Below are 23,435 nucleotides of genomic sequence, written 5' to 3' on the forward strand. Positions count from 1 at the left end.
CCCCATGCAACTTAATGAGCATCTATCTTTAATCGGTTTGATAATATTTGTGATTTTCTTCTTTGTGCGATCGTTGTTGTTTGCAGCCGACTTGTTTTGCGAGGATCCTGCAAAATATTAATTTCATTTTCAGGATTCTATTGGAAAACAGCTTGACCTACATAAGCTATTCTGAATAAATGAATAAAACCTGAAGCCACTATGTGTAGGAAGTGGAATTTATAAACATACTTGAATATATGGAGCATATTATATAATGTATTATGCTGCAGGAATCTTTTGAGAATGTTCTTTTCCTCTATGCTGTATATTGGTGCTGGTACTGGCCATAATAAAGGGGTAGTTTAGATTTTTTGAAGGGGCATTGCATGACTCCAAAGTCAGTATTTTACCTACTGTAGATTGTTAGAGCAGCAGCAGCAGTACGAGCACAGAAGATAAGGAACCAACTGCTGTAGACAGGGTCAGCAATAAACCATCTTTTAGCCACTTGGTTTATGTGACAGAGCTGTCCCGTTGGAAAAAGTTGTAATCATAGACTCTGGAGCAGCAATAACATGATTTTTAATATCCATAAAATCGTTTGTGGGTACCTGTGCACCGTCACTGAGAAGTGCTTGTTTTTGTCACTGTTAGGCTCAGATTGTTATTATAAGTGTCTTTATGGAAAGGATCCCTGCAGAGATAGACCTTTCTGTAGAAGTGTAATATTTGTTCAACCAGAAACAAATAATCTATCGCTCTGGTCAAAGAGGCCGAACTCCGCTGACAACAGAAATCTTGTCAATGTGTACCGCTGCCCTGACAGGTTAGTTTGTTTGTGTTATTGTGTGACTTTTGGTGTTTCACGGGGTGGAAAACTGATCTTCTGCCTGTTTCCCAGAGCCTTCGTAGTGCTACGTGCGTCGTAAGTTTTATTTTAGGGTCTCCCTTAAGGTTGTCCCAACTCTGGGAAACAGCCTGTAACCTTAAGGGAGACCTTAAAATACAACTTACTATGCACATAGCGCTACGAAGGCTCTGGGAAACGGGGCCCTGATGTTTGCGGGGGTTCTGCTGTAGAACTTGCAACGAAAAATTGCAGAGTTTGGACAAAATTAGGTCATGCAGAATTCACCCAGATTGGCTGAATTTGCGATTGCAACATTGCAGCTTCCTGGAGGTACTGAATTTCATAAAGTTTCTAACAATTGAATCAAAATTTGCCCAAAAAAAGCACTAGTGTACATCAAACAACATTTTGGCTTATAGTTAACAAGCCAAGAACTATCAGACTTTTCTCAAATCATCCTTCAGTGTATCTTAAAAGTTATTTCTGCAGTGTAAACATCCATACAAAATACTCACAACAATTGCAAACAAGCTCATTAATCTAAGTCAGAATAAAGATTTATGTTGTTATATAAAAGAAAGCGTGTATTTGGCATTGAAAGTGCAAAATTAAAAGCCATGTCTAGAAAGTCCAGATGTAATTCTCTACAGACTGTCATGAAAGTGAAGACAATGGAATCTCAAAAGGCCTCTGAGCAGAATAGAACAATGAGCGTTTTAATAATGTTCCTCAGAGCGCGTGACAAATGTATTCAAGTGCAGCAGCCTGAGGTGAACAGGAGGCCGTCGGAAGAATCTCCGAAATTAACAAAATCTGCTGAATCGAGTGAAACCCAGCTGAGAGAAACACTTTAATTAACACAAAGCGTGTTTCTCCCTCTGCTGAGCAACAGACTGAAGACCACACTGTTGCTATCTGGGCCAGCAGCTGCCTGCAGGCTGCAGACGCAGGAATGTGAGGTTGTCGGTTTGAGTCCTGCGCTGGCTGGGATAAACGCAGGTAGGGAGAGACACCTACACAGTGTCCTATCTCTCATGAGATGGACATCAAGGTGCCCTTGAGCAAAGGAGTTTAGATGATATCTCACCTGATGTATTTTCATTGGATGAATCTCATCCTGTCGGGTTGAAAGGCAGCTGATATTTTTCTTGCTGTTTTCTTATTGTATCATAGAGGAACAAATCTTATCGTTTCGTAATGTGATCGATTTTATGCCATTTTATTGTAAAGAATCTTCACACATCACATCACATCGTATCGAATCATATCTTTTTTACTTGAGTTTTTTTTCTGAAATGGACCAGACAACAGTTCTAGAAAATATCCAATGACAATGATCCTCCTCTGACATCATTATCTTATCTTTGTATACTAATTCCTGTAGTTGTTTACATACAGTGGGCCTGTCTGGGAGAGGAAGTGTGTCGAAATTAAAGAGTTTGTTTGCTGCTACTGAGAACGTTACTGCATGTCTGGTTTATAGTTTTCAGGTTTCAGATTGGGAGTAAATTTCCTCTCTTCTGACCTTCAGGGATATTTTCCCAGGCAGCGTTTCTTTTTTCTTCTCAGCTGTCAGATTTGTCTTGTTTGTCAGACCGTCACTCTCCTTGTGCTCGTCCTCCTCTGTCACGGCTTCCTTGTCTTTTTCACTGTTGTTTTCTCAGGCTGTCTTGTTTCTTCCGTCCTCCCCTCCCTCCCCGTCTCATTCTGCAGATTGTCAAGCAATGACAGAAACCAGTTTGTGATCGACACACAGAGTAAAGAAAATAGATGAAAGGCAAGAGGGCAGAAAAAACATAAAATTAGTGGAACAAACAAGGAGCAAATAAAGGCAGAGAGGTGTGAAAAACACCAAAAGAAAATGACAGAGATGCACTGAGAGGAAATGAGATAAGAAGAGAGGATACGAGTGGAAAGAAGAGATGAAAGATGGATGTGTGCACTGTGACTCAGGCAAAATACACCATGAGAAGCACTTACACTGGTTTGCATCTTAAAAAAAGTTGAAGTTTTTGTGTTTGACATCTTGGGAAATACATACTAGCTTAGCTTAGCATAAAGATTGAAAGCAGGAGGAGGCAGCTAAACTGGCAGATTTTACTTTTCAGTTTTAACAAGCAAGATACATGTTTATTAGTGAGGTCTATACATGCTGGTAGATCTGTTTTCCAACTTTGGATAAGAGAGAAGAGGGAAGTATGCAAAGAACAACAAGGAGACAAACAATGAGAGAGGGAGGGGTGGACAGTTTGGGAGAAACAGAAAGAAGGGACGGAAAGAGACAAATAAGAAGAGATAATACGGTGAAAGTGGACAGAGGAGGACAGATGTTTAAGTAAGGAGGAGAAAATAAAAATGAGAAAGGACGGGGAAGAGACAGAGAGAGAGAAAGAGAGAGTGAGTGGGTGGATGAATATGAAAGAGTGTTACTGTAGTATGATGCCCTCTGTAAAGGAATGCATCATTCATCAGCTGCTCTATTAGTCTGTGTGTGAGTGTGTGTGTGTGTGTGTGTGTGTGTCCATATTAGCTGCTTCAGTCCTCCAGTATAGATTTCATGTGGGCGATCCAGTGTGAAAAATGTATTTCTAAGTGTGTAAAAAACATCTTGCATCACATTCACATCACTGCTTTAAATGGCAAACAGGTTATTTAAAGAGTGCGATGAGTGCATGAGAGAATGGTGTACTTTTTGTCTTTGTGGAATCATACCTGACAGGTTTTGGGAATGCCGCCCATCTGGAAGTTACTGCTCCTGTGTGTGTGTGTGTGGGTGTGTGTGGGTGTGTGTGCATGACAATGACAGACTTGTTTATTGTTTATGTTCACTGGATGACAGTGCAGTTTTTCCTCTGCAGCAAGTTTGGTACAAATTGTTCACAGTCAAGGACATTCAAGGTTTAAAACACAAAAACACTTTTTGACTTTTTGTTCGTACGTTTCCTCTATCACAAGTGAGAAGCTGAGAGCAAATTAAGTCATTAAGTCACATAGATAGGCCTATTTTGCCACATAGTGCTGTATTCTGTCATATTAAAACTGCGTTAGCAGATTGGCGTGACAAGCTGTAATGTGTCATGTCACCTGAGGGATGGGTCTGTGAAATACTACTTTGAAATGTAGTTACTTACTGAATACAAATTACATGGCAATTTTTGTAACGACATACAATACTCAGCACACCTAGTTAAAACAAAGAGTGACGCTCCTCTGTTTGTCATCGTATCAAGCCCAACCCTGTGATAAGCTGAAAGGTTGGGCGGGGAATCTGAGGCTGGACGGAGCAAATGAAATATGCGCTCTCAGATTTGTCTGGTTCCCAGGCTAAAGCAAAATATGCAATGTGTACTTTCCCAGGATGGCAAAGTCATGACCTGCCTCACTCTGCCTCTGACTGCCGTACCCTGATATTCCTACTCTAACTGTTAACAGTTACACATCTCATGCCTTAACATACCCAACCCAGAAGACCCAAACCAATGAAGGCATCGAGTATGAGCCAATCAGAGTCAGAGTAGGGGAGGTCATGACGTTGGTATCGGACAGTATTGATCTTTTCATCTAGACAGTGATAAATATACACTCAGATGCCAGTTTATTCCTTTCTTTCTATCACTCTGTTTTCCTTTCTATATTTCTACAGGTACTCCCTTCTGTATTTCTTTTCTTCTTGTGTTGCTTCCCTCCTTCCTGCCATCTTTACTCTCCGTCGTACCTCTTTCTGTCTAGACAGACTCAGCAGTAAATATTCTGTAATCAGCCTCACATGCTTGTCTGCTCACACAGGGCTGCTGCTGTCACAACGCACACACTGACGAGACCGAGACTCTCTCTCTCTCTGTGTGTGTGTGTGTGTGTGTGTGTGTGTGTCTGCTTCCAGCTCCAGGTTTTGATCTAAGTGCCAGTCTATTTCACATGCAAATGATTTAAAGTGGATCTCTCTCTTTCTCTCTCCCGTCATCCCTCTCTTCGTCCAGCTGCAGCGAACCAGAGAGAGGCTCGTCTTTATGTTTGAGGAGGCTGCGGCGTCACCAAACCCGTAGTATCAGGGCCACGAGATTCTCAGCACTGTAAAATAGTTGTGTGATAACTTTCCAGAGTTGTAAAATCCTGTTTGTGAATGTTACAGACTTTTGCAAAATGTTACGGCATTTGAAAACTGCATTTAAAAGCACATATCTGTTACTCTAGTTGGACTTTCTAAGAAACGTAGTGAGTCTACTAAAAGCTATTGCTTGTGTAGGTTTTGTAAAATGTTTTCATGCCAACTCAACACGTACTGACGGTTCATGAGCGCTCCTCTGCGTCTGATACTGAGGCACAATTTAACCTTTAGTGAAAGTGTCTAACACAGTCAGACATTATGTTATGTGTTGATATGTTAATATGCTGCATGTTATTCTAAATCGACTTTCCTGTCACCAAACTGCTGCTCATGACGGTTTATCAGTGAAGCTGAAAACTTAAGGCTGGAATATTTCAAATTTTTAGGAGCCTGAGTCACCAGGCCGCCATTGTAAATAAGAATTTGTTCTTGATGACTTGCCTGGTTAAATAAAAGTAAAATAAAATAAAATTTAGAAATCCTGTATAAGAAACTAAGTAACTGTTAGGACAAAGAATGTGAAGCAGAGAAAAGGGTGAAATAAACCTTCCCAGTCTCAGTTAATCCATTTTTCTGCTCTTATAGCAAATCATCTAATTATAATGTCTAACAGTGACGACTGTATTTGTTCATTTGCGGTTCATTTTGACCAGTTTTGAAGTTGGTTTTGGTCTCCCGGGAGTCTGTTTTTTTTTTTTTTTTTGTTTCATTTTGCTTCCTGGTACTAAATTCAGTTGCCAAGCAGTTGCAGCCAGAACGCAACACTTTCTATCAGTAGGTGGTCGGACACTCTGGAGCCTCAGGGGGGATTTTACTCTACTACACTTTCTGCAAAGTTGGCACTCTACTCGATAAATGAAAAAAGAACCCCAAAACAATAGTGTTCTGTTTCCCTTTTGTTTCTTTTTTCACTCTCTTCCCTCATATTTTCACTCAGCTCCTCCTCTCCCTCCACTCCTCTCACATCACCATCTCTGTTCTCCTCTTTTTCAGATTTTTTTTCCTCATTATCAGCCTCCTACATCATCAATTCAAGAGTCAATGTTTGCAGGACATTTCAGCCCCCATGAAGTGGTGAGAGCAAGTAGCTCTCTCAGACTTTAATACATTTTTGTTTATTTATTTATTTTTTTTACCTTGAAAGTGAACAAAAAATATGCAGGTGCACCGAAGAAGCACTTCACAAGTAGTTGATGTATTGTTTGTGTTTCCACCTCATCTTTTGAAGCAGGAATAAACAACTTTATCGCTTTAACTCATCATTATGAAGTACGTGTTGAATGCACACTTTGAGGAAATGCGTGATCCAGTGTTGTGTTCAGGTGTTGTGTTTGAGGCTTGCGTTGTGAATGATTTGAAAAGTTGTCTGCTTCCTCTTTGACTCTCGCTGCCTCGTTGAACTGTTGTATTACAGAGAGCTTTATTCACAATTTGACATTCCCAAACCATTATTTATAATCTGAACAGAAAAAGTCTGGTATAATTAAAGAAAACATTTAGAATAGTGGTAAAATATATGTGTGGTGTGTGGAAAGTTGAAGTATCACCACTCGAGTGTTTTTCTTGCTTGTGAGTACTTATAAAGACTTATTATAATTTCCCATATTTCTCCATAAATCATTAATGTCATTAACATGTGGGAAAATGTGTGCATTGTTAAAAATATTTTTAGCACAGCTCATGAATCCACAGGCAGAGTGATGTTGGCATCAAGTCAGGAAAAAGGTTGATTTTACAATGCTGTACTGTGTGTGTGTGTGTGTGTGTGTGTGTGTGTGTGTGTGTGTGTGTGGAGGGCTGTGCTCAGATCAGATCAGTTCAGGAAACAGTGTTTTTAGATTCAGGAAATGAGCTTTTATACCCAGATTGACTCTTGTCCAGTTCATGCATCTCTTGGTTTTTCCTAAATAATATTTGTTGATTGATGAGTTAAAGCTCAACCCTGCTGTCAGGGCCGTCGACTCAATGTGGGCTTCAAACAACAAAGATAAATCAAGCAGTAAATAAAAGAATGAATGAAAAATGGCCTTGAGGCTTCTTTGGTAAAACTGTTGCAGTCAAATCGAAGGCATCCATTGCAGCACTAACATCTTGAGGAAATCCACACAACGGAAACAATAAAGATGCTGGAAAAAACACATTTCATAAACAAAACAAACAAAACAAAAAAAACCCCACACAAATGGATAACTCCCTCCAATACAAACTCTATAAAATCTCACATGAACATGTCATCAGGCCCAACAATAAAATCAAAAAAAACAATAATGTTGAAGATGGGTGATAAGTATGTTTGGGTGCAAGTGTTATAAATAAGATTACAGGTTGGATTAAATGCACAGTATAAATAAAAATGCAGTAATGACTCTGGTGTAACCAGTGTATTGCACTGCTGTATTATTGCACAGAATATTAATCAGCTGAATTATTGCAAAGATAACCGTATCCTTAGATCTGTTTTGCACAGATGAACATATAAAGGGTCTAACAGATGATTTACGTTTACAATCTAACCAAAAAAATCAACATCTTAAAAGCAGAAAACACACCACAGAAAAGGTCCATGTTGCAACTGTACCCTATACTTTCATTCATGCTCCTTTCTGTTCTTTGTTTTTATATTTTGTTAAGATAATTTTATTCATACAGCAGTGTGTAGAAATAAAATCACACACTCTTTTTTTACTTAAGAACAGTTAATGGTTGTAAAAAATGTTGTTTCAATATTTATACACATAAAGGCAGCAGAAAAATGTTGTAATAAAACTATAAGACAGTCCACTTACATTTAAAGTGATTTTATTCCAACTCATTTTGTGCCCTTTTCATTGACAGTCAGTGTATGCCTCTAAATCACTGAGAATATTAATAATTCACATTTTTAAAAATGTCTTTCACAATCAGCACTTTCAACTGGTTTTCTCAGCTTGTCTCCACATTCTAATATAAATAAATAATGTTATGTTACTATAAATAAAACATGCACAGTGTATTCCCTCATTAAATCCTGCTCAACAAGTGCAGAAGTTTGGAAAGTCAGAGGAAAGTCATTGAGTTTGATGTCCATGTAGCTGAAGGAAGCCTGGTGTGTGTGTGTGTGTGTGTGTGTGTGTGTGTGTGTGTGTGTGTGTGTGTGTGTGTGTGTGTGTGTGTGTGTGTGTGTGTGTGTGAGAGCTCTCATACCATCAAGAGTTTAATTTAGTTCAGTCAGACGGAGTTAAAATGTGTTTTGGCTGCACAGTTTGTCCTTTATTCTCTTTGGTTTCACATAATTCTGAAAACTGCTGACTGTCTCTTCACCTCATCTAACAAAATATGCAAATACTTTAACACACTCTGTTTTCTCTGTAGTTAATGGAACACTTTGGCTAAAAAGTGACCCCTCCTCAGAACTGTCCAATCACTGCTTCACAACTGCAGTTCTCTGCTCTGAAAATACACACTCTGGAGTTTGAGTTCAGTGACTGCCTGTCTTACTGTCTGCCAAACTCCATTAACATTTTCTTCAATTTAACTGTTATAAACATCTACTCCTTCTACAAGATTATTGACGATTTGATATGAGTCATAAACACACACTTACTTATTCAGCAAACATTCGGCATTAATTTGAACTCTGATTAATGTGAAACAGGCAAACAAATACAGTCATTCAGGCTGGGAATGGAAATTTCAAAGGGAGACTCTGGGGCTGTAGCACTGATGTCAGAGAAGCGAGTATTTTAGTGTGACATCTCTCTTTTATCACTATAGTTACTGACTCGTTTCATTCTGTTCTTATCAGTATATTTTTGTCATGTTTAATCATCCATCAAAAAGTTTGAAACACACACATCCAAACACAGCAATTTTATGTGTAATGTAATAAAAGGAAAGCACAGTGTTTTGTTCCAGGGGTAGAGTTTCAGTTCTCCTCATGGCCACTAGGTCGCAGTAGAGCCCAGCTGTTGGTGGACAGATGACACTTTGCCACCACAGTGTCCTTATATGAGTGTGAGTGTGTGTGTTTACTCCTGACGTCACTCTAATCCTCTTCTCCTCCATCACTCTCCCTCCTCTCTGTCTTTCTTCCTCTCCGTCTCCCTCCCTCTGTCGTTCTCACCCCCTGCCTTGCACTTTGAAGACGGCTCTCATCTCAGTGTTTGATACATATTTTAAAATCTTTTTTCGGATTGCCACGCAGGATCTGAATGTTTCGGTGAAAGAAAGAGGGCAACGCTGCGAGTTTGTAACTCTGGAGCAACACAGGCAGAGTTACAGGTTCAGTTTGGTCAGCTGTGTTGCTGAAAGTGGCTTCAGAGTTTGTTTAATCCCTCAGACACAGAGGTGACTGCTGGTCAGACATGTTCAACAATACACTGTAAAAATAAACTGTTTTAATTTAAAAAAAATATAGTGTCTGGGCTGCCTTACAATTTGAATTTGACTGAATTTGAAAAAAACAAAACAAGTTAATTTAAGGAGTTAAGGTCATTTTATAATGATTCAAAACAAACTTTTCTAATTAATAATGTGATATTAATTTAGTTATCCCTGAGAAAACATGTGCAATAAGTTAAAAAAAAATTAAGCTGAACCAACAACTCCTCAGTCAATTCAATACAATCCTTCATCATGCTTAACAGTTTTTGCATTATTTTTCATTGATTATGGCTTTATATTCCTGTTTTTGTGTTTGTTCTATGTCTTTTTTATGTGAAGCGCTTGGTGCATGTAATATCTTAGTTGTAAAGCACTTTGAGCTGTATTTCCTGCATGAAAGGTGCTAAAAAAGTAAAGACTGTTATTATTATTATCATTATTATTTCTTATCTTAACATGTTGTAGAGATAAACAGCAAGTTTTCATCATAAATGTTTCATTTAAATTCTATAAAAAAAGAAGGGTCTAAAATAATACAGGCTGGGAAGTCTGCTAATATGCTGACCATGTTTCTTTAGAAAGTCTATTTAATATCTTGACTGAACTCTGAACAGGACATTTTAAGTATCATTTATTTCATTATCATTTCAGGTCAAAAGACTTCAGGTTAGAAGGACTCATGTTTATGAGTTCTGAAATGTTCTGAAATAGAAATAGAAATGTTCAGTTTAATTAACTTGAATCAATAAAACTTTTATATTAACACCAAGTTAATGAGAAAAGATTAATTACTTTTACTAAATTCCTGTAGGATTTTTTACAGTGTTGAAATCCCCCAGTTGAATTATTTGTACAAACAATTTGCAGAATGAAAGTAAAGGGGGGAAACAGACCGTAGAAACACATTTAGGTGATAGAGGAACATCATTCATTTGTTGAATTTCAAATAGCTTTTCCCTACATGATTTCAGAGGCTGAGCTTCGCTGAACTTGTCGGATACATTCATGCATTTTGCTCAGTTCAGTTTGTGGTTTTGGGTCAATTTTATATCAATGCATAAAATGTGATGTGGTGTTTCATTCTCAAATGCATTAAACCATTTAATGCACCAATCTGATGAAAAAAAAAAACAGATTTAAATGAAGCTGAAACAACCACTGGATTACCAGTAACCTTAAAACGAAATTATTTTCGATCATGATGGTGATCTGAGGCTTCTACAATCACCTTTTCAGGTGAATCATAGAGGCTGCGGTATTTAATATCCTCTCACTTCTGGTTCCAAACTTCTCATAACTTCATTGCCAAGTGGAACCATCCTACGTGAACAAATCAATAATGGTTATGCTGATTGGACAAACTACTTCCACATGGCTAATCCTTGGGTGACTCACTGAAAAGTGTTACGGTGATGATTATGATCTTTTGGCTTCTGTTTACAGCTGCAAATTTTAGGCTGTAATCTCCATTTTGAAACCTGTGTAATATCTTTGATGCAAATTTGTGTTTTGAAGGTGCAAACGGAGGAATTCATGGACTATTTTAAGTCTGACCATAGTTTGCAGGGCCTTTGAAAATTGAGAAAAAAAGATGTCAATTTAGATCATTGATTAGATTAAGTAGGCAGGTTTTTTTTTTGGCCAGATCACCCATCGGTAGCGATATCACATCATCATCATCATGAAATCATCAATTTCATCATTCTTCTTCATTTTGGAAGTCAGCAAAGCAATATTGTTCTACCAAATGGTGGCATAAGATCAGAAATGTGTCGTTCTTGATGTCATGGATGCATTTTATCATTTAACTCAGAGGACTTGTTGCACAGACGGTCAGTAAATCAATGAATAAACTACCAGCCCCAAATAATAGTAAACTTTTAAGTATGATTGGCCATTGATGGGCAGTGACTTCTGTGTCCGGCTTCTCTCCTCCTAACACACTCTTGCTGAGTTTCTCTCAATCTCTCGGCTCTGGAGGAAATGACTTGATGATTGCTTTGCTGAATGCAGCATCAGAGTAAGAGGTCCAATTTCCTCTCTGACTCACTGGAGACTCACTTTAACTACGGTTTTCACTCCACAACAGTGAAAATATCTCAGCAAATAGTTTCTAAAGTGTCTGGAAAGCTTTGATAAGCCCATGAGTTGTAGATTTTCTATTTAATTGTGGCCAAAAAAATTGAATTTCAGGCGATGTGAAGGGGAGAAAGTGTGAGATGAATAGATCCAAACAGAAAGAGAGGAGCTGCTGGTCTCTTCCGTCCTTCTTTCCACTCCTTTTAGGGCTCACAGTCTGGCTTCATTATCTGCTGTGTGATGGAGCTTTGGAAGATCATAACACAGTCACAGAGTCAGGAATGTGTGTGAAAAAGTGTGTATACGCCTGGAGTTTGTGTCTTACTGAACGTGTGTGTGTCTGTGTCCTCCAGGCAGTCAGAGTGTTTACAGGGAGAAGGGATCATGGGAGGAGAGAGTGGGCTGTGGCTTAAAGAGAGGAGGGGAGGTATGAGAGGCTCCCAGCAGGAGAGGAGACCATGAAGTTAGAATTAAAACAGAGTAAAACAAAAGATGTGAAGTGGAGTTATGACAATTAAATAAGCCAGAATGAGAAATATTATTGTGGAACAGATGGAACTAGAAGTAGTAAAGCTTAAAAATGGAGGAAGATGATGTCCAGCCCGCAGGAGAAGCTGGACGTAGCTAGTTCCTGTGATCAACCAGCAAAGCAGGTGTAAGGATGTGTGTGTGGAGAGGGTGGGGACTGTTTGCATGGTCCTGAATCCTGGAGCACTATATATAAGCAATTTTAACAAGGTATTTGAACTTATTTTGCACAAAGAATAAACACAAAGTATGTACTTCTTGCAGAGCATTTTACATTGTTTAAAACAGGACTGGAGGTGGAATGCCTTGAAGTTAAATGTAAAAATGTGAGGTATTTAACTCTATCTCAGTCTCAGCTTGACAGAGTTTATAGGGAGAAATGAATAATAAATGGAATAAACTCTGTCAAAAATGATTTCTTTTATAGCACATTAGGTTACAGTCCAAATGAGAAGGAAATCAACTATAAATAATTAACTGCCCACTGAAAGCCCTGAAAGATTAAAATCATTAGATGAAAGATGTGGCTGGTAGACAAGTTTCAGCTCTTGTTCTTTATCGGCGCCATTGTACACAGAGAAATGCAGCAGCATGTCAGACTGTAAACGTTGAAAGTTTCTAAATCACCGAAAACCACAAAACTAACTTTGATGGAAAAGGAGGAGGGTGATGAGACCAGAGCGGAGCAGCAACTTCACCAGAGTGTCTGACAGCATTATGGAGAAGATCCATACATACTGTTCCAGCAAACACCAACTCTGGTTTGGTTGAAATAAATCCTAAATTCACAGCATGAAGGAGAGCAGAGCGTGCAGGGCAGGTGATGAAGGACAGTGATTGCAGTGCAGGGGAGAGAAACTCCTTAGGCCTGCTGATTTTATAACCGAACTATGTGCACACTTTTATCCTCTCTGACTGTGTGAAAATCTTACATTTTAATATCACAGATGATGAAGAAAGGCATTAAAATGTGAGTGTGGTAAAACACTCATGTAAGCTGATATAGTAGGAGTTTAGTGTGGCGCACTGAACACACAAAAAAAGGAACAAATCATCGAATTGAATGGAATATATGTGATTCGACTGAACAAAATCTTAGTCTGGGACAGCACTAATAGAAGAAGGTGAATGGAATGCAGCTTTACCATATCAGTGTGGAGTAAACTATGTAAAGTTAACGGTGGTAAGATGGTACTTTAATTGGATTAAATGGCTCAGACCTCAAGACTGTTGCATTTCACTGACATTACTGAATTACACTTATCACCTGAATCATCAGTAATTCTCTCTCTCTATGTGTGTGTGTGTGTGTGTGTGTGTGTGTGTGTGTGTGTGTGTGTGTGTGTGTGTGTGTGTGTGTGTGTGGAGGGGCTTGTGTTGCTGTCTGTGTGAGGACCAGTTTGTTCAACCAGAGGAGCTGAAACAGAGGGGTATTATTCCTCCAAACCTTCCATTTTGCTCTTTTTTTTTCCTCATTTCTTTCCCCAGTCCCGCTCTTTTCTCAAGTTCATGTTACAGCTCTCTTTCCCTTCATCTGCTTTATGTGTGTGTAGGTATGTGAGACAGAGAGAGATGTTTTATGCTGTTTTAGTGTTTATTTTGTAGCTTATCCTGTTGAGGTTGGCGTTTGCATGGGCCTAATAGTCACTTTTCCAACTCTTCATCCTCCGGCAGCCCTGCGGTTTAACATCAGCTTTTCAGCATCCAGCATTCACACTGCGATTTCTTCAGAAAGCGCCTTCTCTAGTTTTGTTTTGCTGTTGTGAGAAGATGCTGAATGCTGCAACAATGTCCTCCTACAATGGTAATCCTAGAAAATGCTGCTGGTAGTTAAAAGTGAAGAATGTGAAGGAAAATTGTTAATGAGCTGCTTTGCACCAGTGAAAAGGCAACTGTAAACATATTGAAACTACAATATTTATGCTCCAGATGGGATTTTTGTATTTGAATTTTCACACAGATTTTTCGCAGCACAGGCTTTTTAAAATGGCATCTGTCTTTATTTGTTGAGCCCAGCAGCCATAAAGCTTATATTTCATTTATTTATTTATTTATTTATTTATTTTAATGAAAATGTGAAGACAATCGGTCCTTCTCATATTCAAATACCACATTCAGAATGCACATGCAAATGTAATGTTTTCAGGAGATTCTGGATTTATTTGAAAGACTTTCTCTTCCTCTGCTCTCTCCCTCCTCCCCGTCAGTTCTTGTCTTCTTCTGATGAGAAGAAAACAAACAGCCTCCATCTCCTTCCATCTCAGTCTTCGTCTCTCTGTTATTCCTCGCCTCTGGTCACGTCTCGAACCAAACGTATACACAGAAGCTGCTATAATGGCCCATTAACTTGTGTCTCCCCTCCCTCATCTGCGTCCTCTCCACCCCAGTCCCCTCTCATCTGTTTCTACTTAAATATGTCAGATCTCGTTTTCTGCAGTCCCTCTTTGTGTCTTCTGAAGGAGGGGAAGGCTGGGCTTGTGTTTTGTCACCAAGAAGAGTCACCGAACGGATATGTAGGTTGGCCACATCAGAAATGTGACGACAGATTGGACATGAAATAACTGTTTTTTAATGACTTTGAGTGTGAAAAATTGCTCGTAACGCCTCCCACATATTGGTTTGCATGCCATTTTTCACGGGCCATGTCTGAGTGATCTAAGTAAATCCTATTTTAATCAGTCACCTCCCCTTCATCTGCATCTCGGCTCGTTACTTTCTGACCTTTTTGCCAAATCAGTGTCAAACTACAGAGTGAATGAAGATGGAGGATGAAGAGGAAGCTGTGGGCGTTTTTGCTCAAATCTCTTAGAAGTAAGAGTACTGACTAGAACTAATAGGGTTCTCTTGCTTGCCCCCCATAGGAGAACCCTTTTCAGTTCCTGGTAGAACCTTTTGTGAAGGTTCTACTTGGAAACCTAGAACCATCTATGAAAGGCTGCACCCAACCAACCATTGGTGTAATGGTTCCACTCAGAACCTTCCCTGGGAGGTCTGTGCACCATTTCACCCTATGAAGTTACTAGCAAGAACCCACCCAGGGGTTCTACCAAGAAGACTTATTTTCCAAGGTTTTCAGGTAGAATTCAGCCTTTTACGTTCCAAAGGGTTTTCACGTGGAACTCACCCAGGGGCTGCAGCAAGAAACCTTTTATATTCCAAGGTGTTCATGTAGAATTCACTCAGGTTGTTCTACAGAGAAGTAGTTTCTTCTCAAAACCAACCAGGGTGTTCTACCAAGAACGACTGACAACCCTTTGATTTTCCAAGGTTTTCATGTAGAATTCACCCAGGAGCTTCTACCAAGAACTCTTTCACATGTTCCAAGAGTTTCTTCTCAAACCCATTTTGGGTGTTAGAACCCTATTTCTACTGAGAGCCCTTTAATGCTCCAAAGGGGGTTCTAAAACCCTTTTCTACTCCAAAGGCTTCATGTAAAACCCACATAGAAGTTCTACTAAATACCTCTTTATATTCTAAAGGTTTCATGTAGAATCCACCCAGTGGGTACTACTGAGAACCCTTTTATACTCTTGTGGTTTTACAATCGTTGAAGAACACTTTCTTCCAAAAAGGGTTCTTTGTATTAAAAGGACTCAGAAACCACTTCACTGACAAACAACCCCTGATGAAACCTTTCTTCAATAAAAGGTTCTTTTAAAAAAAATTGTTCTGGGTAAAACCTCAGCCCTTGAGAACGAACCCTTTTGGAACCCTTATTTCTAAGAGTGCATATAAGATGCAGCGGTGTCTCCTTTCTTGTGAAGAGCAGCTCCAGTAACTGAGAGTTTGGACTTAAAGAGGGATTTTAAAACGGAGACTTATTTATTCTAAAGAGTCCCTTCCTTCCTCCTCCTCTCCCTCCTGCCGTTTCTACCTCTCTCTTTTTTAACTCCCCCCTCCCTCCATCACCTCCAACCTCCCTTAATCCGCTCACAATATTGTCAGGAAATGGCTCAGAGAAGCACAGAGAGAACCAGTATATTTTTCTTTTAAGGGTGTCTTATTAAACCAGGTGGGCTGTTATTTGACCCCTTTTTGGAGACTGTGAGAACTCGCCGGCTCTGCAAAGGAAAGACGGAAAGATAGAAATACCCAGAGGACAGAGACAGAGAGATTGAGAGGAAATTAGAAAAAGAAATTGAAAAAATACAAAGAAGTAATTATTGCTCAGGTCTCGAATTAATCCCAACTTTTCCTCTTACTTTGCTGACACTGTGCCAAGGAAGAAGTCAAGTTACTGTTGAAAAAAATGTACTCAAATGAAACTCAAATGAGTGCAGAAGAAGAGGTTTATTCCAGATAGAAACACTTTTACATACAGGAGGAAAAACATATCATGACACAACCTTTACAAAATAAAAGTACATTGAAATTTAGCACATGTGAAGCAAGTATATGTTTTCTCATGTGTGGAGCACCTTTTCACTTATGAAAAAGTAACATGAAGGCATGTGTTGTTTTCACATTTGAGGTGAGACTTTCAAATGATATTTAGAAATTTTCAGATATTTTAGAATTAAAATGACAGAAATCACATCTAAAAACAAGAATTTTAGATGTAATATCAAATGTAAAAGATCATTTCACATGAGGAATTCACATTCAAGCTCATTTGGTTATTAAAGGGATAGTTTGGATTACTTGAAGCGAGGTTCTATGAGGCACTCCAGCATGGTCAGGAACAAAAGGTATTTTAGCCACTTTAGAACATCAGACAGCCTCTTCTGACAGAAAACTGCTCTTAGATAAGCCAGATATCACTCTCCAAACCAACCAAACTCCATTGACAAATTAGTAATTTTATCTCACAGAACATGGGAAGTCCTGGTCTGCCACTCCCTCGATTTGTGTTATGTGTGACTTCTGTGTTTTAAAAAGATACTTCAGACTCACCAAAGTCACACAATAACGCAAACAAACTAACAGATCATGGCAGCAGTAGACCAACAACTCCTGTGTTTTGTGAGATAAACTTAATGATTTTGTCTGAGGAGTTTGGTTGGTTTGGAGAATGATAGCTGACTTATATAACAGTGGTTTCCCATCAGAAAAGGCTGTCGGTAAAGTAAAGCTGTGAAAATCTTTTTTAGGTGAATACTTTTGTTGCCAGTGCCTCATACAACCCCACTTCAGATAATCTGAACTATCCTTTTAAATGTGAAATGCTGTGTCACATGTGATGATTCTCACACGTGGATTTCACTTGTGAATTTTCAACATGTGAGGACAATGCGCTTCACCTGTGCAAAACAAAATGGATGTGATTTATAAAACCTAAAAAGTATAAAACTCTAAATCACTCAAAATGTATATGTATATTGAAACCCCTTAAAAGTGACATTAATGAGAAATGTAATTAGTTGCCCCATTTAGTTTTAGAAAAAGACAAATGAGAGATGTTGAAGATGAGGAGAGAGACAGGACACAGAAAGATGGCTGAGATAAAAATGAACAGAGGAAGATTAAAAGAGAGAAAGGCACGAGGGGTGTCATTATTCTCGGCACAAACAGTGACTGTTTTACTCGATGTGTCTCTGTGTCTGTTGTAGGTGATGATGCACCGGCACATAAATATCAACACATTCATCTGTGTGACTGAGAGCAAAGCAGAAAGTTAGAGAGAGAGAGAGAAAGAGAGAGAGAGTGAGTGAGAGAGAGAGAGAGAGAGAGAGAGAGATAGGTGAGAAAGAAGGAACAGAGAGACGACATAGAAAAGAGGTGAAGGAAAATGAGTTAGAAAGAAGCTGCAGAGATGAGACAGGAAATAAAGAACAAAATGAAAAGTTTTCTCACAGTTGGCACTGACCCCAATTTTATTACTTATTCAGAAACTGAACAAAACAAAACAAAACAAACAAACAAACACAAAAAAACCTCTGCATATTTCATATGCAGTGTTTTGTTCAAAGGATAATTCTGGTTTGTTACAACATGGTTTTTGTAGTTTTGGCCATAGTTATTATAACATTTACTCATAACAGAAAATGCTATAATCTGAGAATGTTGTTGCATTGCAAATTTCAGGATCATAAGACAGAAGTTTTGCTAACATTAGCTAAAAATGTGACGTTCATGTTGCTTTTATACTCACCCAGCAACATCTCTTTACCCTCTTCTTCACAGAGCAAAAAGGGGTGGGGCTCAGGAACTGATTAAGATGTTCAAATAATCTGACTCAGAAGAAGAAGCTGTTATAAACCCAAAATGTACTTTAAAGAAAAAGACACATGTATATCTTGGATACAAGCAAAAAATGACCAATTCTAATGACGTCCTGAAGGAAAAAATGGGATGATAATGGGCTGCTGTGATGCCACAATATCTGAAATGATGTTCACTATAATACTCTGGATATCTTTTGCTTTCTTGCTGTCATGCTGATAGAATATCATTTGATTTGTTTTGACTTGAGAAAGAGAAAGCTCAGAGCTCAGAAAGCAGAGAAAGAGACAGATGGAAGAGACAATATGACGGAAGCTGTTATTTAATAATGTCAGAGAGGAGTGATGTGAGGATAACCAGACAAAGTGGGAGAGCTGTTCGGGAGTAACATCAGGATAAAGCGACAGAGATAGTGAGGCAGAGGAGGTGAAGTGATGGTAGAGGGACATAGGAGTAAAATGAGAGCAGAGAATAAGAGAGAGTAGGAGTCGTCCTCCTCCAGACCCCTCCATCCCTCCGGGGAGCAGAAAAAGTCTGGCTTGAGTTAGCCATGCAGAAGGAAAAGAGGGACACACACACGCATACACACACAGAGTAATCCATCACTCCCCTCCCACCCTAACACTTGTCCTCGTCTCCTCCCTTTTCCCTCCATTTGCTGTCTGAAGGCAAAGACGGTACATTTACTGTCCCTCTCTTTGTTCCAGCTGTTTTGGCAGTGCTTTTTTTGGGGTCTTTGTTTGTATTTGACTGCAGGACGGTCGAGTTGCACTCAGGTAGGAGGATGAGGGAGGTGGGGGAGGAATCTTTAAACATTACAACCCTCTTTCTGGATGTCTTCTTACTTCTTTGTCTCTCTTTAGTCATTAACAGAAATCCCTGTGTTTTATTTTATTTACTAACTCAACCTTAAGCTGCAAAGACATGCCAGATGTCAGTTTGAGCTTACAATAATGATGTTGCTGGAATAATACTGCAGCCAAGATGCTGTTAAATATAACAAAAATGGTGGTTAGAGGTGAACCAGCTATGGAGGGAGCTATGTCAACAAATAATTGTCCATCTCTTTTGAGACAGGACAGTGGGTTTTTGATAATGTGAGGCTGGGATTGGGCTAGGTTCTGAACAGGACTGGACTAGGAATCAGGTCAGGATGGGCTAGGATCATGGTGGGATCAGGCTAGGATTTGGGTTCATTTTGGGCTTGGATGGGGATCAGGTGGGGTTTGGAGTGGGCTATCTAAAAGATAGGATCAGGCTACAACTCAGGTCAGGTTTGGCTTGTGTCCAGCCAGGGATCTGGTTTGCAGTGGGCTTGGGCCAAGTGGAGCAAGTATAGGTCTAGATTTGAACTAGGATTTGTGCTAAGGTTGGATTTGGTCTGGTCTTGGCTCAAGCTGGAATCAGATGAGGCTAGGCATGGTCTAGGTGGATAGGGCTAAGCTTGTACTAGGATTCAGGTATAGATTGGGTTAGGTTTGGTCTGGACTTGGGTAAGTCTGGGATCAGGTGGGGCTAGGATTGGTCTAGGATCAGGCTAGAACTAGGGTTCAGCGTAAGCTTGGGTTTGGATGAAGTGGGGCTGGGACTGAGTTAGGTTCAGGATAGGATCAGGCTAGGACTTGGGTCGGGATGGGATCAGTTAGGGCAGGAACTGGGTCAGGATTAGGTGAGGACTTGTGTTCAGGTAGGGCTTGGGTGAAGATTGGATCTGATTGAATCAGGCTAGGACTCGGGTTTGGGGCAGGCTTGTGTCTAGCTAGGGATTGGGATTGTGGTGGGACAGAATTGGGCTGACTCAGTCTGGATGGACATTGGGTTCAGGCTGACTAGGACTGAGTCAGGTTCTGGTGGGTCTAGGATCAGGTTGGGCTTTGGTCAAGTAGAATTCTTAATATATGTCCAACCCCATTTCAGTTCAGTTGGGGCCACATTAGGTCTGGGGTCAGGCTCTGTTCGGCTTTGGCCATATAGAATATATAGTTCATACCCAACCCAGGTCCAAGCCTGGCCTGGACATACATATATTAAACAATTCTATTTTTAAGTATTAACTTCATCATTAAAAATGTATGGTATGTATGGTAATTTGTTTGTAATACATATTATTAATGTCTGTCCTTTTCTGGCTTCATCTTACACTCATCCTTCTGCCATAGATTTGTCACCTGTGTTTTTATAAGTAAGACAGTGAGGGACGTGTCTGTAAATGTTCTAATTCGTCCAGGTCATTGTAATTTCAAGATAAGATTAAATCGAATGCAGCTGGACTTGTTTATATGTCTTTGAAGGCATTAACATATAAACATGTCTAGTTGCCATCGATTTAATCTTATCTTGAGACAGTACGGGACAGAGTTTTAGTTTTTGTTGAATCTTGATGGGTATCACTGCTTATGCTATCAACCCACTTATTCCTCTGTTACATAAAACTGTAGACCTTGTCCAAGAGCGAGCTTTTGAACTTCAAATAGAAAAACTTCCATAAATTGAGTATAGCTTGAATCACTCTTATGTAACAGAAATCAATAACAAAGAAACAGAAATGTTTTGATATGGAAATATTGCAGAATCTGCTTCTCGGTCTCTTTTTTGGGGGGATAACATTTTGTTTTGAGCAGCATTTGATGTGAGAATCGGCTGTCACAGGATGAACACTAACCTCAGCTTCTGTACTGATGATCCCCTGCTGCTGGAAACTTTGTCTTCAGCATTTTGCAGCTATTACGTTGAAGCTGGAGTTGTATAACTGAGCGGAGATACTAATTGTGTGAGGAAGAAAACAATGCAAACAGAGAGGGAGCAGTAATCATATACAGAAATATAACACTCCATCCTTAACTTCTGATTTCCATTTAAAGACATAAATGTCTCACCCTACATTGCTTAACTTCAAGGCCCTGTATCAACCCACACATAGTATTTTCACTCTACCCATCAAACAGACATTTTGTCAAACATTTCTTACAGTGCTGCGAATTTTCATCTCATCACTGGGTGCATTTGCATGGCTGTACAATGCTGCCTACGTGTTGAGTGTGTGTCAGTGTTTCACAGTTTGCTTATGTGAAAAGACTGCTGTTCGGAGCTAAACCAGGAATCCCAGAGGAGAGCGGTGTCAGATCTCTTTGCCTCTGTAAGTTGTGTCAAAGTTAGGGGAGCAGTTTCGTCTTTCTGGTTTTCTCTGGCAAAGTTGAAAATCTTTCTGCTGGAGCAAAACTGTCTGATCAAAATCACTTTATTCACCGAGAAGAATAAATGTGCCCTGGTGCTGCAGATATATATCAACAAGTATCAACTCACATACTGAGACAAATTCATATAGGAGCAACACAGGAGGATGTCACATACACATACATTGCCTTATAGCCATAGTCATATCACAAGAGAGACATTGAACATTCTGCTACAAAGAATTTGTTCCAGTTGTTATTGTAGAGGCAGGTGAAAAAGAGAAAGAGGATACAGAATAATTAAAAAATTGCAGTACAGTGATTAGGGAATAGAACTGTGCAAACTATGGATGCCCCAATCATGTTTTTTTTTGCCACTGATACCGATTGTCTGTAGTGATTGTGGGTGCGTGAGTGTGTGTGTGCATGCATGATCAACGGACCTGCATCTTGTCGGGAGCTAAGCTCAAATTCTACTGGACTGATCAGACTAATGTTTTTTGTTCACATTCATGACTGTATGCTGTAGGACCTCTGTGATTCACAACTTTTGAAAAAATCATCAAACATCAGGGAATTCCTTCAAACCTGGCACAAATGACCACTTGGACTCATGATTGTAACACACATCCTGAGGTTCCTTTAAGGTCATGTTTTCCTTGTTTTAATTTTTTGTCAGTGTTTCCTGTTTTATTTTGGTACTCACCCTTGTCTCTCACTTCAGGCACTTTACTTCCTGCCCCTGTGTGTTTCCCTCCTGTGTGATTGCCTACCCCACCCTGATTGGTTTCACCTGTCCCTCATTACCCCTCCTCCCTTGTGTATTTAGTCCTTGTGCCACCCTTTGTCTGTGCCAGTTCGTCTCTTTGTTTGTGAGTGTGTTCTAGCTCTCCAGTTTTCTAGAGATCTCCTACTTTTGGACCAGTTCTTGCTTTTTTGTTCCTGTTTTTGCCTGCTCTCTTTTTCAATTAAAAACCCTGTGACTGAGTCCTGCATCTAAGTCCTCCTCTGTTGGCCTGATGTGATAGTCTCATGATGGGGCAATTGTTTAACTTTCTATCATCACAAACTAATTAGAAATTTAGCGTGAAGACACCGCTTGACTCCACCACCAGACACCTCCTGTTGCTCTGAACTGCATGCACAAGGATGTACAGTGCACAGGTGTAGTTTTCCACCAGAAATGATTGCATTAGCAAGGTTTTTTTGAAGTATTGTACTTACAGTCTGATAAATGAGACTTGGATTATACTGCACAAGTTAGGTGAGTTTTTAAGTGGATGTTTTGCTATTTCAAAAACAGGAGCACCATCAACTTCAACAAGTCTGGATAGTGTGTTTTGGATTCATTCTACGTTCACGTGGAGGCAACACAAGACATCACCGGGTGAGTAGTTGATGTACAACATGTGGGTGGCATGCACCTTTGGGTTCATTAGCATGTGACAATGACACCAACGCGGCTGAGAACTGGCTCAAGTTTTTTGTGCCGTCATCGGTCTTTGAATATTGGCGGATCCCAGTTGTTGTCCAGTCGATCTGGGTGTCCTTAGTGCTGATATTTCTGTTGTCTGTTGTTTTCGTGAGTAGTTGCTGGAGGGCATAAACAGCCACGTTATAAGACAGACAGATAATTGTTAGAAATTACTGAGCATATTCAGTGCTATGGCCCAAGTGCTTAAAGGGATTGCTTTTCTTTGGAAATGAGATTTAAGAGATAGCATGATGTGGTGGTGTAGTTCATACTCAGAACACGAAAATTTAAGGCTCTATGCATCTGATGTTGAAATTTCTGCAAAAAATGCCAATTTCTGCTGCTGTGCATGCGTGTGCCTGCTTCACTGAGGCATGAGAAACGCATCACTAACTCTTTGGGAGGAACTATATTGTGCAGATGCTAACTAAGCTACTGTAGTGGCTAGCGAGGTGTCAACATCGACACTGGCTGGTTAGCTAAATAAGTCTAATATTAGTCAAGCAGCAAACAACCATGTGTTAATAGCAATGCTAGTTGGTTATCTAAATAACTTTGAGAACAAGCATTATTCAAGCAGCTAACAGTGGTGTGTTAGCATCGACACTGGTTGGTTAGCTACATAATTATGCTATAAGCTAATATTCTTTAAGTGGCTAGCAGCCGTGTTACCTGTTGTTCAAGTTAACCAAGCTTATTATCTTAACATATAATTGACAC

General features: G+C 39.6%; 1 protein-coding gene across 1 annotated transcript in view; it reads left to right on the forward strand.

The window, feature by feature from the left end:
• The window catches only part of nhsl2 (NHS-like 2), a 222,704-nt gene that overhangs the window by 73,044 nt on the left and 126,225 nt on the right, over positions 1-23,435 (forward strand). Inside the window, exon 2 of the mRNA XM_084711793.1 lies at positions 22,545-22,628. Coding sequence (XP_084567919.1) covers positions 22,545-22,628 — 84 coding nt within the window. The remainder of the gene's footprint in view (positions 1-22,544; positions 22,629-23,435) is intronic.

Source organism: Lutjanus erythropterus, chromosome 23, assembly GCF_056507025.1.
Source record: "Lutjanus erythropterus isolate fLutEry1 chromosome 23, fLutEry1.hap2, whole genome shotgun sequence".
Taxonomy (NCBI): domain Eukaryota; kingdom Metazoa; phylum Chordata; class Actinopteri; order Lutjaniformes; family Lutjanidae; genus Lutjanus; species Lutjanus erythropterus.